The following is an 18,619-nucleotide window of genomic DNA, read 5'->3' on the forward strand; positions in this document are numbered from 1 at the left end:
ATCTGAACTTGACAGTGCTACACACAAATCCTCCAGTCTTTGCCTCTGGATCCAGACAGTCCCTCCCCCTCTAGGCAATGTCCTCCCCTAGGATAGATAGAGCACATCACACAGGGAAGTTTAAAAAGCTTCTAATGCCAGTTCATAAACATTTTAATTTACTATTGGTGATTACATATGAAGAATATGTTTATATTGTTCTTTTTGGGAAAACAATTTCAACTAGTCAACTCAGAGAACACAATAGGCAACCTTCACTCTGAGCCCCTCAGTGTCCTTCCCTAGACATCATGAAACCCCCTCCATTGTCCCAGGGCTGCCCAATTTTTTCTCTCCTCCAACTGTGGCTCTTGGGCAAAACATCCTCTATGGCCATTAATCCTCATTCAGGGGTAAACCATGAACATCACATATGGCCCAGAGAGAACTCAGGAATGGTCTGGATTCACAATCTCAAAGCCCTGAAGGTCTTCAGGTGTGGACTCTCTTCCTGGCCCTTCCTGAAGCACATGAAGACATAGTTCATTTTCACCGTCTCTTCAGAAAACTCTGGCAGTGCTAACAATCCTTCTTTGCTCCCATCAGCTGAGAATCTATTTGGGATTTCTACAAACAGGCTCTGGACGGACAGGGCTGCATCTCAGGAAGACTTTCACCTAGGGGACCTCATACTGGAAGTGGACGATGTGAGGTTTTCCATGGGTCACATGGTGCTTCTCATCCTTAGACATTATAGCTCAGAGAGAAGTATCCCTACCTCCCCTTCACCCACTGGGATCTTTGACAGTGGCTGAGGGGCATCAGGAGTACCACAGAGGCCCTGGAACAATGTGCCTGTGGCACTGGAGCTGCGGACAGTTACTCAAAGGCAAAATACTACTGTCCTGGGTGTTTATCATCCTCGGTGGTTCTGCTCAGGGTGGGAGTAGGTGGCTGCATAGAGTGGGTAGGTGGATGAGACGGTGGGTGTAGGTTCACACAGTCTTGGGTTCTGGGTGATCTCTGCACACTAAGTCCCTGTCAGGCCCTGGCCCAGAGTCATCCTTCTGCCACAGTGAACACCTTTCTCCAACTCAAACAGTATCTTGATTTAAGAAGTGTGGGTGATTTTTGTTTTCCTTTTCATTTTTGCACTTAACTATCTGTTGCCTTTGGAACACTAATTTGTTTGTGTCTTTTGCTCATCTTCCTAGTAAGAAGTTATTTATTTGCTCTGTTTCTCCTAAAGACAAATGAACAAGAACAAAAAAAATCTGCCTCATATCTGTTAGAATGGCTATTATCAAAAAGACAGGAAATAAGCATTGATGAGGATGTGGAGAAAAGAGAACACTTGTGTACTGTTGGGGGAACTATAAACCAATGCAGTAGTCTGAAGGTTCCTCAAAAAATTAAAAATAGAACTATCATGGGATCCAGGAATTCCACTTCTGGGCATTTATCCAAAGGAAACAAAATCATTACCTGAAAATATATTTGAAACCTCATGTTCATTTCAACATTATTTATAATGGCCAATACATGGAAACAACTTAAATGCCCATCAGTTGAAGAATAAAGAAAATGTAATATATAAATATATATGAATATTCAGCCATAAAAAGGAAGGAAATCCTGCCAGTTTCAACATGGATGAAACTTGAGAGCATTATGTTAAGTGAAGTAAGTCTGACAGATATATGCCACATGATGTCACTTAAAACTGAATCTTTTTTTAAGATTTAAAAAATTTTTAAGTAATCTCTACACCCATCGTGGGGCTTGAACTTAGAACCCCAAGATCAAGAGTCTCATGTTCTGATGACTGAGCCATCTAGACACCCCATAAGTGGAATCTTAGAAATAAAATGAAACATAGATACAAAGAATTAATGGTTGTCAGAGATGGTGATTGAGGGGTGAGATGAGATGAGTAAAGGTGGTCGAAAAGTACATACTTCCAGTTATGAGAACTGGGGATGTAATTTGAAGCCTGGTGACTATAGTTAACAGTACTGTATTGCACATTTGAAAGTTGCTAGGAGAGCGGATTTTAAAAGTTCTCAACATCATGAGATGTCACCATCTGTCACCATACAATATCATTACAATGTTATTGACTATATTCCCTATGCTGTTCACCTTATCATAGTGAACATTGAGTAATGTATAGAATTGTTGAATCACTGTGTTGTACACCTAAAACTAACATATCACTGCATGTCAACTATAATTCAATAATAAAAATTTACAAAATAAAAACATCCCTAAAAAAGTTCTCATCACAAGAGAAAAAAATGTAACAATGTGTGGTGATGGTTGTTAACTAATTGCAATCATTTCAAAATATATACATATATCAAATCATTATGTTTTTCACCTAAAACTAATAGAACAGTATATGTCAATTGTGTATCAACAAAAAATAAAATTAATAAATAAAATCATGCTAGATATAGGCCCAATTTCTTAGTTTATTTAAAGAACTGACTCTTTAGGCACCTTGGTGACTTGGTTGCTTCCGACTTCAGCTCAGGTCATGATCTTGCGGTCTGTGAGTTTGAGCCCCGTGTCGGGCTCTGTGTTGACAGTCCAGAGCCTTGAGCTGCTTCAGATTCTGTGTTTCCCTCTCTCTCTACCGCTCCCCTGCTTATGCTCTGTCTCTCCCTCTCAAAAATAAATATTTAATTGTTTTAACTAAAGAACTGACTCTTTAAAAAATTTTTGTTTACACTATTTTTTTTTCTGAAAAAATTTTCTCTAATTTCAACTTGTCCATATTCCATCTACTATAGAGTAGTTGACCATTATTTTCTGTGTTTGGTTTTGTTTTGCTGTGTGATGGAGTAGGTCTATTATAATGTTTTCAGTTTCTTAAGTCATACAAGTATTTATCAGCACATACATATGCCATGCCAGTCCCTACGTTAAACATCAAGGAATTGATAAAAATGACAGATACAGTTTTTATTTTTAAGTATGTAACAATCCATGAAGAGAGAGAGAAACTAAAAATATTTATAAACAGCCTGTGTACATTGTGTGAACAGTCTGGGATGCTGCTGTAACACTGGGAGAACATGGCTGTGCTTTTGAAGGCTAGAAAAGCATTTCCACCAGAAGTGGTGTTCATGAGTTAGTCAGATGAAGGCTCAAGGTGGAGGGGGACATAGAAAGCTTTTCAAGCAAAGGAAACACTAAGCTGTATACCAAGTTTATTTGAAATACATAGTCCAATTTAATAATGATACTACAAAAGTCATTTTCCTCTCTAGAATAGCTTAGAGTAGGTGGCATTATATTTTATATTAAGTTTAAAAAGGCGCTTTTTCCCTCCATGAATTTAATAAAATGAAGTTCATTACAGTGAAGTATGTGTGTGGTGTTTGTAAAAAAGTGACATTCCAGTTGACAGAACAGATAAAATGTATCACATTCTGAGAAATTAGGAACTCTTTCCCAGCCACAGCAGTCTAGAGATTCACCACACTGTCATCCAAGATGAATAACAAGGATTTGCGGTCCTTTCTGAATGACCTCTTCCAGCACCTTGTAGGTGAAACTTTTGGAAAATATTTGACAAACCCTCCAACATTTTATTTATGCCCAGTTTGAAAATCTAAGAAAGGTATTGAATGCTCCCGCCCCCTGCTGGGGCAGATAACTGCTGGACCAAATGTCATAAAGTTAACACCGATGCATGCTAGAAAGCCTCCTCCTTTAGGTCTGGCTGCCTCTGAGATAGTATAGGAGGTGAGCAGCCCTGCCCATGTGACTTGCTGAGGTCAGCTCCTCATTTCTCATTATAAGGTCTTTCTCCTTCTGCAGAAGTTCAGTCCTCTAGGTCATGGGTGATGTGGTTGTGTCTGTGAGCTTGGGCAGCTTTGGAGTGGTTCTCCCTGTCTCTCATAGCAGTAAGCAAGGTGAATACAAACACAGGGGGTTAAGTGGGAGGTGAGGGACTGCCTGCCCAGTGACCTCTGGGTTTGACTGAAAGAAGTGTACAGGAGTTACAGTTGCTGCCAGGAGTCAACCCAGAAGTGAGGAAAGCAATAGGACATTAGACAAAATGACCAGCACCCTGCCATGGCAGGAGTGACAGCTGTGGCCCTGCTCCAGAAGTGGAACATCCTGGATATCCCCATTATTTTAAATTTAAATGGGGCAGATTTGTTTTGATTTTGTAGAGAATTTTTGGGTGATGAGAAGTAAAATCTTTTAACATTTCTAAAATTTCTAACCAGATACCTTGGCTCTGGGTAAGTTGGTGGCATCAAAGTCAGGTCACCCCTGCCTGAGATACTGCAGAAATGCCTTGCCATGGGAGACTTCACAGTAAGTCTACTAAACTGGAGATGGATTTCATCTGAGCACGTGAGACTTCTTGAGCATTTTTAGCACCTGCATCTACCTATTCAGTTATGCCATTAAGTGTTAAGAATCCTAGCTTTCAATCCAGACTGTAATCCTTCACACAAATACAACTCCATTTACTTCTTTGGGGGGGGGGGATGTCACATATGTGTTCCCTTTATTAGGTCTTTCTCCAGAAAAGATTCTGGCTTTAAAAAATGATCTTTTCCAATATTCTGAAGTTTGAAGGCTTTATGGCCATTTTTAAAGGCCCATTTCTTGCCCCACTCCTTGCAGGATTGAAAGCTTCATAATAAGATTTATCTCATCATTGCCCCTTACCCCCATCCTCACCCCATTTCACCCTGGGAGGGATTGCCTAGTGGCCCATTGCGATTTAAGAACTGCTGGATCACATATGTCCTAATAGGCAACCTTCCCACCCCAATTCCACCTCCCTCTCCTAGGTAGTTTCCTGTGTGTTCCTCTGACATCACTGTTCAAGAGAAGGCACCTTCATCTCAGTCCTTCAGGGAAGACCATGTTTCAATTCTTGGCTTCACTGCTAAGCAGTAATATGATCTGGTTAAGTCCATTAATCTCTCTGAAACAAAGTTTCTTGATTTATACAATCAGAATAAGATTGCTTCCTCTAAAAGATTAATGTGAGGATTCATTAGAAAAATTAAATCCCTAGCCTGTGTGTGAATTTGCATTTTGGGGGTAGGGAGCTAAGAGTACATTCTCAAACATGGAATTTTAGGAATGAAATTAAAAAGCAGGAAGTGTGGGGCAGTTGTAGGCAGGGAGAGAAATGTATAGGGCCTGACATATTCTGTGTGGATTCAAATCCTAGCTCCTCCTCTCACTAAGCTTTATGATCTGGGGAAAGTTAATTACATACTTTGTTCCTGTACTTCCTCCATGGTGCAGATATGGTAAGTGCCTGCTTGAAAGGCTGTTTTAAGTATTAAAGACAAAGAGAAAATATACATAAAGGACTTTAGCACAATGCCCCATTTTTAAGTGCCCACAAAAGTCAGCTAATTTTAATAAAATGTAGAAAATGTAAGAAAGGAACTGTAAATATCAACCCTTGTTTCTATGTGATGTGATTATGAACATTTTTGCTTTGTTTTTACACTTTTCTGTCTTTGTCAGTTTTGAGATGAACATGTAAGTTACATTTTTAAAAAAACTTCACACATTTATGAGTAGCGATAGAGCAGTGATTTTCCCACCCTATTAGATGAAATTACCATATTTGTACAGTTGGTACAATGTCTCATTCCCAATCCATACTACAGTACTAAAAAGATAGAGTACGCTTTTCCAAAAATGATTGTATCACAAGAATCTTTAATGTTTACTTTAAAGTTTACTCATGGTGGGGTTGTATTTGTGTTTAGTAAACTGTGCCAAGTGCCCACATCGAGGTCGTTTCAGTTCACATCACTGCACTCCACATGGATGTTTACTGTGCCCAGCGAGGTCATAAAGAGGGGGGCCTTGACTCTCCTCTTGGTTAGGCCAGCTTTACTGGTGAGTTCTTCCAAACTCTCCAGAAGTAGTCTACCTAATACACATCATCCGTTCCATATAAAAGAATAAGATGGAAAATTTCTCAATGTATTTCATAAGTTTAGCACGTCTCTGGTACAAAAATTCAAGAAAGGTAGCACAAAAGCGAAAGCACCAACCGAGCTTACTTATAAACAAACATGCATAAATCCTGCACACTATCTAATAGTACTGAACTGAATACAACATTGCATTAAAAAGTATAAAAGCACTGTACTGAAAACTTAAAGTTACACGTGAAATACTGCACTGTAAATCCTGAATACTCTATTGTCCCACCCCCACCCCTCCACCGCCCTGGTGAGGGTCAGAAACCATTAATCTGCCTCCAGACCTTGCTAGTCCTCGGAGACACTGCTGCGGGGGCAGTGGGCAGTGGGATCAGCCTCCCGCAGAGCTCTGGCCTCCTCCAGAGCCTCTCTGTATCGGGAAGGCCAGGCCTGGGGGTCTTTCTTAAAGACCCTGGCCAGGAACTCCATGATTTGCATCTTGGTGATTTCACGGCTGGCACGGGAACCCCAGAAGAACTCGTACTCAGGTGGCTCAACGTGGGGTACGCGCTGGTATTTCAGGTAATTCTGTTGGACGAACTCCTCGGTGATGAGCTTTCTCACATCTCCAAAGGTGGAGTGCTTCTTCCAGGGCCGCAGCCCCAGGATGCGCAGCACGTTCCAGACGGCACTCTCTCTTGCACCGCGACCCTTCACATAGATGAGGCTCAGGATCATCAGCAGGAGGCCTGTCATAGGCATACGGTTGCTCAGCGCCACCCTGTCCAGCTCCTCCGGCTCAAGCGCTTTGACAAGCGAAAACTCCATCGTGTGCAGGCTAGTCAGCCTCAGGTGTAGCCCGAACACTCGTGCGAGGATGAGGCTGGTGCGTCTGAGAATGCTTCTGCACCATTTCTTGTAACTGCCGATGACATCCTTCACCATGTCTGGGAACCAGATGATCATTCTCTTCTGATCCTTGACCAACACGTACCACATGAGCTCGTGCGCCTTCTGCACCAGCTGGGCCGGGGCTGGCGGCGCTGGGCCAGGCTGGGCCGCTGGGGCTTGGTGGGCGCGGCCTTCCTCCGCAGCCTGCTGCAGGGCCTTCGGGTCTCCCTCCTCGCTTGGGGCCTGGGGCGGAGGCGAAGCCAGCGGGGCTTCGATCGGGCCTAGAGGAGGGCTCTCTGGCGCTGCGAGGGTCGCGGCCTGAGACGCGGGCTGGGAGGGCCCCCCGGGGACCCCAGGACTGATGTGCACCTCGGAGTTGGAAGCCTGGGGTGCAGAGTCAGGGTCACACACATCCTTACTTTGTTCGGACATAACGGCTCCCTCTGACAAGGGCAGGGCCTTTGCGTCCAGGAGCTCTTCGAGCCTGCGCTCCCTCCGCGGACTCCTGGAGAGGAAGTGCGCGTTGCTGCGCGCGGCGCCTTCCGCAGCAGCCGGGCGGGGCGGGGCGGCGGCGGGACCCGCCACTGCGCTTGCGCGTCCGCCGGCTGAAGGCTTGACCGCAGCAGGGGGGTGGGGCAGGGCTGGGAGCCCGACGGGGCGGTTGTGATTTGAGGCCCCACAGAAGTAGTGGGGAGCACCCTGAAATGGGGCAGCAGTGACCCGCAGTTGTCCCCTTTGAGCTGAGGAGGTGATGGGAAGGAGGGGAGGGAGATGCAAGAGCACTGGAGAAGGAGCGCTAGAAAGTTTGAGTATAGATGGTAAGTTAAGTTTCTAAGATAAGTTTCTTCAGTTTTTTGGGAAATGTTTAATTGGGTGTATGCAGAATCAGGGTAGATATAAAAGTCCCAGAGAAAGTTCTAGGCTGGTGTGTAAACTTGAGTTTTGTGACAATGAGTGTGAGACTTTAAACCAAGAGAAAGATCGGGATTGCCCAACAAAAAATGTAAACTGAGAAGAGGTTGGCACAGATTCTAATCCTGAGAAATACCGATAAAAATTGGTGGAGTCTCTGCTACACGGGGAGGTTATAAAATGAGAAATGCAGAATTTAATCAATCCATGTGCAAACAGAACTTTCTTGGATATGATAAACGAATGACATTGCTAGTGTTTTCACGGTCATTGATTTTGGTTTAAGTTTTCTTTTACTTCCCTCGGTTCACTTTGATTTCCTTTTAATTCTTCCATTAAGAACCCATCACACAAAGATTGTCATATTCATTAGAACAACCTTTTTCCTTATCTGCCCAGCACCCTCCCTTCCCTAATGACAAAACTTCTTCTTGTCATGGGATCCCACCCCTACGCTCTCTCAGAAACTGGCTGGTCCTATTTGGAAGCCACACCCAAGTCGCTTCCAACTCTTTTTTTTTTTTTTTTTTAACATGGGTCCCCTAAAATCATAACTGGCAATATCTCTCATGACCAAAGAGATGCAACATATTTATGGTCGTGTGTGTGTGTGTGTGTGTGTGTGTGTGTGTTTTGTTTTCTGCTGTTTTTTTTTGTGTGTTTTTTTTTTGTTTTTTTGTTTTTAATTTCAGAGAACAGATCCACACTGAGCAAAAATGAAATTGACACTCCCAGGGAAGCAACTATGAAGAAAGAGGTGGGTGTAAAAGCCTCTGAATCCAGGGTTTCTAAGGCTGATAAGGATCCCTGGTCTGAGCCAATGTGGTCCTTCAGCTCTTCCTGGGTTTCCTCAAGGGAACAGCTTCTTCAATATGTGCTGTCTTGAGTCTGTTATTTAAGCATATTTAAAGTATTGTCTTGACATTTCCAGAGTCCTCTTTGTATTTACTTGTATCAACTTTCTCATTTCACACTTTATTTTTTTTCCCAAGAAGATTGGCTTGGAATTGTTTTCATATTATTTTTCTATCTTTGGATTTTCATGCTTGCTTCACCTTTGGCAGGACAATGCCTCCAGTAGATCTCCTTAACCTTTCATTTCACAGGGGTAATTCCTACAGATCGTTCAGATATGCCTTAGTTGGACTTTTTCCTATTTATCATTTTCTTTTTATTTAATATATGGATTTCTATTTTTAATACATTTTACAGAGTTGTGTCAGTTATATTTGTTGTTTTATTATTTAAAAATGGCTATTGAATCAACTTACTGCCCTTATTCATCTTAGAACAATCCTCATTTTGTCTCCATTAGTTTTCTTCTTTTTTCTTTTTCTTAAATTTGGATTTTTTGCGGGTTAACTATTTGGCTTAACTAGTTCATTTAAGGTATTTAAAAAATTAAGCTTATATATTTATTTTGAGAGAATGAGAGAGAGTGTGAACATAGGAGGGACAGAGAGAGAGAAGGAAAGAGAGTATCCCAAGCAGGCTCCTTGCTGTCAGTGCAAAGCCCAACTAGGGGCTCGAATGCACAAACCATGAGATCATGAACTGACCCAAAATCAAAAGTTGGACGCTTAACTGACTGGGCCACCCAGGCATGCCTAGGGTATTTTTAATAATGAAAATGTTGGAGTCTATTATTTAAATCTCAGCTCAGCTTTGGTTATGAGCCATAAGTTTTGCCATTGTGAGGTTATGAAAATTACATCCTCATATTTCATCTTTCTAGATTTAATAGATTCATGAAGTTAAATTGCAAGTTTGGGCACAAAATTATAAATCTATAAAACACTTACATATAAAAAGTATGAAAGCAATTTTAAAAACAATTATAAAAATATATGAGCTCCTGCAGTATATCCTGCTTCAGTGGGATATCAGAGTTCTGACCAAAGAGTTTGCTTGGGTTTCAATTGCTGCCTGAACTGGAATGGGCCTCATTCTGGTGAAGGTGCCCATGGCAAACAATGGTCACCCATCTCTACCACAGCTCACTTCACACCCTACTCCTGACAGGAGGGTTGTTTAATACTGTACCAGTGCCTGTGTATTATGACCTCTGTGAAGGAGGATGCTCAGAGGGTTTAAAGAATCAAAACTGATCCTCAAGTCTGAAACCATGTACAGGGTAGACCCCTAGTGCTGTTCACTCTCAAATCCCAAGTGTTAGCATTGTCTTTCCAGAAAATAGTATGCTGAAGAGACTCAATTTCCTATCAAGAAGAAACTTCAATGGGGAAGGGTAAGAAAAAATAAAGCTTGGGGTAGCCTTTAAGTAGAAAAAGTATACCTGCACATGTGTCATGGAAGGAGTCAGTAGCTTGATAGGTACCTAATAAGGTGCCTACCCATAAACCAGACATGCATATCTTCAGAATGATAAGAAAAAGGAACGATGACACAATAGGAAAGATGAGGAAGTGAATATATATGGGACATCCGCAATTTCCTTAATTTAAGGGTCAAGATTTGGAGCTGTAACTCCAGTGATGCTCTGAGAATGTTGAGGATAACTTAGGCTTTCTGGGTGTCTCCAGGGTCAGACCTATTTGATATGGGCAATGAGTTCTTTCAGACCTACATTTTAGAAGCAAAAGCCTGAACTTTACAAAATATCCTCAAATAAATCAATGAATGGCTACTCTTTAAATCAAGATTCTGTAAGTAGAAGTTCCATGGACATATGAAATGTATGGAGGAAATTATAACATTCTGGTACAGATACTTTTGCTGGTGGGATACTTCAGACTCTGTAATGTGGAACACATTACACAGCTGTGGAATAGGCTGTTCTTGGCAGACTCTGGAGTAGGAGGAGAAGCCTGTCCTGGCACTTGTTTCCATAGTGAACAGAGGAAGGGGGGTCATTCCAGAGCTTCCAGTGGACAGCACGCATGCTCACAGTGAAGAGGCCCAGAGGCCCCAAATGAAATGTGAATCCTTCTGGCTCTTTCCTGTCAACATAGACAGCAACCTCCACCTTGGAGCACCCATTTGGGCCTCAAATGCCTTGCAGGCCAAGGAATTGAAACAGAGAACTCACATTAATGTGTTCAGCAAATATTGAGCAATGACTATCATGTGCCTGAAAGATTTGCATTTTAGAAAAGTAGCTCAGTCTGAGGGGGAAACAATTGGACTATTTGGCAGGTTGGCCCCTTTGTGTTAGAAAATAGTAAGTGAGGACAGGAAGTGCTGCTTTCCACGGTTGGGAAGGGGGAAGGGACCACAACCCTGCTTTCTCATCTTCTCTAGTCTCCCAAGGGTGACACTGCACATGCCTGTCCAACTGAGGCCCAAGAACACTCATTGAACGGGAGACCTTCTAGTCCTTCCCAGACCCACAATACAGCCTGCCAACTCTCAGGGACTAACCAGGTTAGGATTATCTTTTAGGAAGATCAACTGGAATCAGAGTTAAGACTTGAGTTGGAGGTAGGTGGACAGGGAGAGACAGACAAACCAATTAGGGGACCTTTTGGAGGACTCCTCTTGACAAAGGATGATGGCTTGAATTTCATCTTCATTCTGCAACTATTAAAGTCTACATTTCAGGCATTGTACCTGGGGTTATAATGAGAAGGAGAGATGTGATCTCTGCAATCTGTACTGAATGGAAATGGTGGAGAAAAAAGATCATAAACAAACAATTGATAAATTATTATTATGCATAATGATATGGCATAACATACTGCGAAGAGCCACAATGTTGTCACAGAGCATAGAACAGAGGAAACTTTTGTTCATTAAGGATGCCAAGGAAGACATAAATAATAAGAAAATGTAAGAGAGACTATGAATATCAGGATTGTGTCTTGGGGGTTGTCTGAGATGGAGCACTGCCTTGTGGCTAGGATATGGGGGCACCACCTCCTGAAACTATCTGTAGATAACTACCTGAGGGAAGAAAGTAGACATGACAAGCAGATATCTGGATATATATATCCAGATATATGAGGATATATGATATATATATATATATATATATATATATATATATATATATATATCCAGATATATGAGACCTATATATAGGTCTCATAAAAGATGCCTGGGCTAAAAAGATAAGTTTGGAAGATAGAGATGGTAATAACATCACCCTGAGAGAATGTCTAGAGCAAGGCTCTTCAAAGAGAACCATCTATCATAAGGACAGGATAATTTTTCATTATGTGAAATTATGTGATAATCTTTCATTATACATACCACAAAGATTCATACCTCTGTCCCCTTCACACATGTATAAATGACTTCCAGACATGGGAGCACCAAAAATAAAGTGTAAGAAAAGAAAAAAAAATGCACACCTTCCCTGTACACTGCCAAAAGCCCTTTTATGGGCAGTACAGTTTTCTAGTTGAGAACCACTGAAAATGACAAGCAGGGAGGAGTGAAGAAAGACAGATCCAACCAGCAGGTCCAGGTCATATAAGCCTCTTTCCAAGCTATCATATGACTTTCCTCATGGGATCTATTTCTAGGACATATTAAAATAGATGATTCATGTTCAACAATTATCTTGAAGATAAATCCTGTTCATTCAGACCCTGGGTTCAAGTTTGTGGTGTTTAATTCTTTTTACATGTTGCTGAACTTAATCTGCTGATACTTTGTTGAGGATTCTTGTGTATGTGTACATCAGGGGTATTTGTCTGTCAGTTTTTTGTACTGTGTTTATCTGGTTTTGATATCAGGACATTAGAGTCTTATAAAATTATTTGGAGACTATTCCTTCCTCTTCTATTTTATGAAAGAACATGTGTAGAACTGGTTTTATTTCTTTTTTAAGTGTTTGGTAGATTTTTTTTTTTTGTGAAACCATCAGTACCTAGAGATTTCTTTTTCAGATGGTATGTAACTACACATTCAATTTATTTAATTTGTTGTATGTCTATCAGATTCTTTTTTTCAGTTTGATGAGTTTTGGTACTTTGTAGTTCAAAGTTGGTTCATTTCATCTAAGTTGTCAATTTTATGTGTGTAGTGGTGTTTGTAGTATTCCCTGTTACCTTTTTTCATGTTTATTTATTTTTGAGAGAGAGAGTGAGAGAAAGAGAGAGCAGGGAGGGGCAGAGAGAGAGGGAGACAGGATCTGAAGCAGGCTCCACACTGAGAACAGGGAGCCCAATGCGGGATTCGAATTCACAAACCATGAGATCATGACCTGAGCTGAAGTTGGATGCTTGACTGACTGAGCCACCCAGGTGCCCCCTCCTATTATCCTTTTAATGATCCACTTATCTACTAAGTCCACTGTTGGCTTCCTCACCTATACTGATAACACACACACACACACACACACACACACACAGGCCACAGTTATTCTTCCAGAGAGACCCTTTGGTCTTCAATGTACACAAGGGACCCTGGGGAAAGCCAGTAACTCTCTGTCAGCATCTTGTCAAATATTTTGAAAATGTCTCTTTCACCAACTGTTGCCTAAAAGTTAAGGTTTCCTGTGGTCCTGCTGGTCATGTTTTATGTTGCTTTCTCTTCTCACCCTATGTCCTCTGAAAAAACACCATCTACCAGAGCTTGAAGCTGGCATCTATACACTGATGAGTCCCAAATTTATTCCTTTAGTCTAAAATGTCTCCGCTATGGTCTAGAACTGGATATCCAAATGCTTAAAGGACATCTTAACATTATGACTTTGATCTTTAAATTCAGTTTTCTGCATGTTCAGTTGTCTATATGTTCTTTATTTCACAGTATGTAAAATAACTGTCTACTCAGGATCCCCAGGGGAAAAAAAAAAATAAATGCCATTGATCGGTTCTTCTTTATCTCTTGTATCCAATTAATCACACAGTTCTTGCCTTCTAAATGCCACCATTATACATCTCTCAACATGACACTTCTTTTCCACTGTGCTTTCTCACCTGGATTACTACCATGGATTTCTAATGCATCTTCTCACTTATGTATTTATTCATAAGTTTATTCTCCACACTGAAAGCAGTACATTTTCTGAAATTAAAATCTTCCCCCATTTCAGTTTCCTTGCGCTACTGAAACAAATTACTACAAACTTGGTGCCTTAAAAGAATAGAAGTTTATTCTTCTGTGGCACCTGAAATCTGAAATCAAGGCATGGCCACACTCCTAGGGAAGAAAGCTTCCTTTAGGAAGCTTTAGGAAGCTTCCTTGCCTCTCCCATATTTTGGTGGCTCCTGGCATATTTTGGCTTGTGTCAGAACAATTCCAATCTCCACCTCCATCTTCACACAGATGTTCACATCGCTGCCTCCCCAGTGTGTCTCTGCTGTTCTCCTTTCTCCTATAAATATATCATTCATTACATTGAAGGACTATTCTAAATCCAGGATGATCTCATCTTAAGATATGAACATATTCATATTTGCAAAGTCATTTTTTTTCTATATTAGGTAACATTTACAAGTTTTGGGGATTAGGGAATGGATATCTTTTGGAGGCCTATTTTTTTTTCAGCCTAGCACAGGGGTCAATAATATGTTAAGAAAGTTGAGAATCCAAGTATTGTACTAGTTTGAGAAGTAGAGAGATAATATACATACTTGGGAAAAAAATTAATGGAAGAAAGAATGTTTGCAAAACTCTTTTCTTCCAGAAAGATGATTTAAATATTGTATAGAATGAGTACCTAGGGATTTACAGGAGCCACATTCCAAGACAATAAAGATGGCAAATGCTGCTGGATAAAGTCCAAATCTAGCATTTCTCTTTACTCCTTGGTGTCTACTACTGGAGAGTCATATTGATCCACAATTGGCTGGTCTCAAGATGAAAGGAGTTCACTGTTTTGTTTTTTTCTTTTAATATTTCTTTGACATCATTTTTTCCTAAGCTTATTTATTAATTTTTAGAGAGAGAGAGCATGCACATGTCGGGAAGGGACAGAGGGAGAGGAAGAGAGAGAATCCCAAGCAGGGTCTGCACTGTCAGTACAGAGACCAATGTGGGGCTCACACTCACAAACCATGAGATCATAACCTGAGCCGAAGTTGGACGTTTAACCGACTGAGCCACCCAGGCACCCCAGGAGTTCACTGTCTTAGTATCATTAGGTCACATTGGCTCTCTTGAGGAGTCCCGTGGGAAATAGCATCAGCCCTCACTTATCCACTGATAAATTAAGATCTTACATTCAGGTACTAACTCTGGAATAAGGAAAGCTCTTCATTTCATAAATATGGGACCCAATAATCCTCATTGCATTGGAATTCTTAGTTGTTAGAATGACTACTTTCACCTACTCACATTAATTGCCTGGAATTAATATACATAATTACATAATTATATAAAATTATGTAATTTTTATAATTATAGCTTTACATTTCCCCTTCTACTAATGTTCCAGTTAAATAAGTAAATAAGCCCCACTTAACTTTAGATTTTTTATCAAGTTTTTATTTAAATTCCAGTTAGTTAACATACAGTGTAATATTAGTTTCAGGTATAGAATTTAGTGATTCAACACTTACATACAACAGCCAGTGCTCATCTCAACAAATGCACTCCTTAATCCCCATAACCTGTTTAAACCTTCCCCCCCCCACCTACCCCCCTGTAAACTTCAGTTTTTTTCTCTATAGTTAAGAGTCAGAGCATGGAATGTTTTCCCATTTCTTTGTGTCATCTTCAATTGATTGGAAGCAAATATAGTGTTAAAAAGTTTATAATACCCAATAGAATCTACACATTTAATGTAATCCTTACCAAAATACCACCAGCATTTTTTCAGACCTAGAAAGAACAATCATAACATTTGTATGGAACTACAAAAGAACCCAAACAGCCAAATCAGTCTTGAAAAAGAAACGCAAATCTGGAGGCATCCCAATTCCGGACTTCAAGCTAGTTTACAAAATTGTAGTTACCAAGACAGTATGGTACTGGAATAAAAACAGGTCAATGGAACAGAATAGAAAATCCAGTAATGGACCCACAGCTATATGGTCAACTAATCTTTGACAAAGCAGGAAAGAATATCCAGTGGGAAAAAGACAGTCTCTTCAATAAAAGGTCTTGGGAATACTGGGCATCAGTATGCAAAAGAATGAAACTGGACCACTTTCTTACATCATACAACATGGATGGATTAAATACCTAAATGTGAAACAGGAAACCATCAAAATCCTACACGATAATACAGGAAGCAACCTCTTTGACCTTGGCCAGAAACTTCTTACCAGATACGTCTCCAGAGGCAAGAAAACAAAAGCAAACATGAACTACTGGGGCATCATCAAGATAAAAATCTGTGCAGTAAAGAAAAGAATCAGCAAAACTAAAAGATAAACTTTGGAATGGGAGAAGAAATTTAGGAATATCTGATAAAGTGTTAGTATCCAAAATGTATAAAGAATTTATCCAACTCAACACCCAAAAAACCCAATAATCCAATTAAAAATGGGCAGAAGCCATGAATAAACCTTATTCCAAAGAAGACAGCCAGGTGGCTAACAGACCCATGAAAAAATGCTCAACAACACTCAGAATCTGGGAAATACAAATCAAAAATACAATGAGATATCACCTCATACCTGTCCAAATGGCTATAATTAACAACGCAAGAAACAACAGGTGTTGCTGAGGATGCAGAGAATGGGGAACCCTCTAATACTGTTGGTGGGAATGCAAACAGGTACAGCCACTGTGGAAAACAGTATGGAGTTTCCTCAAAAAGTTAAAAATAGACATACCCTGTGACCCAGCAATTGCACTACTAGGCATTTATTCAAAGGATACCAAAATACTGATTTGAAGGGGACACTTGCATCCTGATGTTTATAGTGACATTATCAACAAGAGCTAAATGATGGAAAGAGCCCAAATGTTCATCAACTAATGAATGGATAAAGAATATCTGTGTGGTGCACAGCTCAGAGCGTGGAGCTTGCTTTGGATTCTGTGCCCCCCTCTCTCTCCTCCTCACCCCTGCTTGTACTCTGTCTCTCTCTTTCAAAAAATGAATAAACATTTAAAAAATTAAATCTTGCAATTTGCAACTATGTGGATGGAGCTAGTGTGTTAAGTGAAATAAATCAGAGAAAGACAAATACCATACAATTTCACTCATATGTGGAATTTAAGACACAAAACAGAAGAACATAGAGGGAAGAAAAGAAAGAGAAGCAAATTATAAAACACTCTTAACATAGAGAAAAAACTGAGGGTTGCTGGAGGTGAGATGAGTGGGGAGATGGACTAAATGGGTGATGGGTGTTAAGGAGGGCACTTGCTGGGATGACCACTGGGTGTTATGTGTAAGTGATGAATCACTTGGTTCTAATCCTGAAACAAATATTACACTATTTGTTAACTAACTAGAATTTAAATATAGACTTAAAACAATAAACAAGCAAATAAGTATATAAACAAATAGTCTATTTCTTGGTTTTCCTCTCTTTTTCTCCCCATGTTCATTTCCAATATAGATTTTACATGCCCTCTCCCCATGGAGTCAGAGCACATAACCCTCTCATTACATCAATGTATTCATTAACCAGGATGCTCTACTGAGCTTCAGTGTCAAAAGGTTTTTTTGGGGGGTTTCATGGTAGGCATGTATACTTAAATCATTGGCCACATGATTGATCTCAGTCTCCAGCGACCCTTCCCACCCTGGATGTCTGGAAACTGAAAATTCCAATCATCTAATCATGTGATTGATCTTTTTGATAACCAGCCCTTATTTTGAATTTATTTATTAGCCCACTGTACTTCATTAGAATACTAAACACACTCCATCACTCAGGAAATTACAAGGGCTTTTGAAGTTATGAACCATAAATCTAGAACAAGGTCTGAATAAATTCTTAATTGTACCATAGTCTCTGACAAGACAATTTGAGCAGTGTATCCTCACTCCCTTCCTGGTACTCTAGTTTCCTCTATTTTATGTTTGCTGCAACCCTTTTTGTATCAAACTCTACACTCCAGGAAAAGCTGAAAAGAGGCTTTACTGCTTAGAAGACAGGGGTCCAGAACCATAATTTTCCCTCCAGGGTATTAAGACCCTGACCATTCATTATGTGGGTGAGTAAAGAATGCCTATAGATACCATTTTTTTTTCAATTTATTTAAATTCAAATTAGTTAACAGAGGCACCTGGGTGGCTCATTAGGTTCAGTGTCCAACTCTTGACTTCAGTTGAGGTCATGATCTCATGGTTTGTGAGCTCAAGCCCCACATAGGGCTCTACACTGACAGCACAGAGCCTGCTTGTGATTCTCTGTCTCCCTCTCTTTCTGCCCCTCCTTCTCTTTCTCAAAATTAAATAAGTAAACTTAAAAATAAATAAATAAATAAATACATACATACATACATACATACATACATAAATACATAAATAAATTCAAGTTAGTTATCCTCCAGTGTAGTCTTGGCTTGAGAGAACCCAATGATTCATCTCTTACATATGACCCCAGTGTTCATTCCAAAAAGTGCCCTCCTTAATGCCCATCACCCATTTAACCTATCCTCCCACCCACCTCCCCTCCAGCAACCTTCAATTTGTTCTCTGTATTTAAGAGTCTCTTACGGTTTGTTTCCCTCTGTGTTTTTATCTTATTTTCCCTTCCCTTCCCCTATGTTCATCTGTTGTGTTTCTTAAATTCCACATATGAGTGAAATCATATGATATTTGTCTTTCTCTGACTGACTTATTTCACTGAGCTGAAATCAAGTCAGACACTTAACTGACTGAACCACCCAGCCACCCATAAAGATTTTATTTTTAAGTAATCTCTACACCCAACATGAGATTCAAACTCACAATCCCAAGATCAAGATTCGCATGCTTTACTGACTGAGCCAGCCAGGCATCCCTAGCCTTTTAATTTTTTTAATAATATTGTTTGAGAGCAAAATGTTTTTACATTAAGTCCAATTTACCACTTTGTTCTTTAAGAGATTGTGCA

At 40.3% G+C, this 18,619-nt stretch overlaps 1 protein-coding gene, 1 long non-coding RNA gene and 1 pseudogene across 2 annotated transcripts in view; 1 reads left to right on the plus strand and 2 right to left on the minus strand.

Moving 5' to 3' along the window:
• Window positions 1–386: 386 nt before the first annotated feature.
• On the minus strand, window positions 387–899 carry LOC102959481 (annotated as a pseudogene).
• A 4,772-nt stretch (window positions 900–5,671) lies between these two features.
• Window positions 5,672–7,325, minus strand: NDN (necdin, MAGE family member). Its single transcript, XM_007098953.3, has one exon. It carries the CDS (start codon window positions 7,224–7,226, stop codon window positions 6,252–6,254), a length of 975 nt encoding a protein of 324 aa, XP_007099015.2. The 5' UTR covers window positions 7,227–7,325; the 3' UTR covers window positions 5,672–6,251.
• A 107-nt stretch (window positions 7,326–7,432) lies between these two features.
• Window positions 7,433–18,619, plus strand: part of LOC122239201 — a 96,791-nt gene continuing 85,604 nt past the window's right edge. The window contains exons 1-2 of the long non-coding RNA XR_006218156.1: window positions 7,433–7,612; window positions 8,399–8,463. This is a non-coding gene — a long non-coding RNA (uncharacterized LOC122239201). The remainder of the gene's footprint in view (window positions 7,613–8,398; window positions 8,464–18,619) is intronic.

This window comes from Panthera tigris, chromosome B3 (assembly GCF_018350195.1).
Source record: "Panthera tigris isolate Pti1 chromosome B3, P.tigris_Pti1_mat1.1, whole genome shotgun sequence".
Lineage (NCBI taxonomy): Eukaryota > Metazoa > Chordata > Mammalia > Carnivora > Felidae > Panthera > Panthera tigris.

What these genes read in the sequence shown, in the direction of transcription:
- NDN (XM_007098953.3), bottom strand. Translation starts at nt 7,226, where the DNA reads ATGTCCGAACAAAGTAAGGATGTGTGTGACCCTGACTCTGCACCCCAG.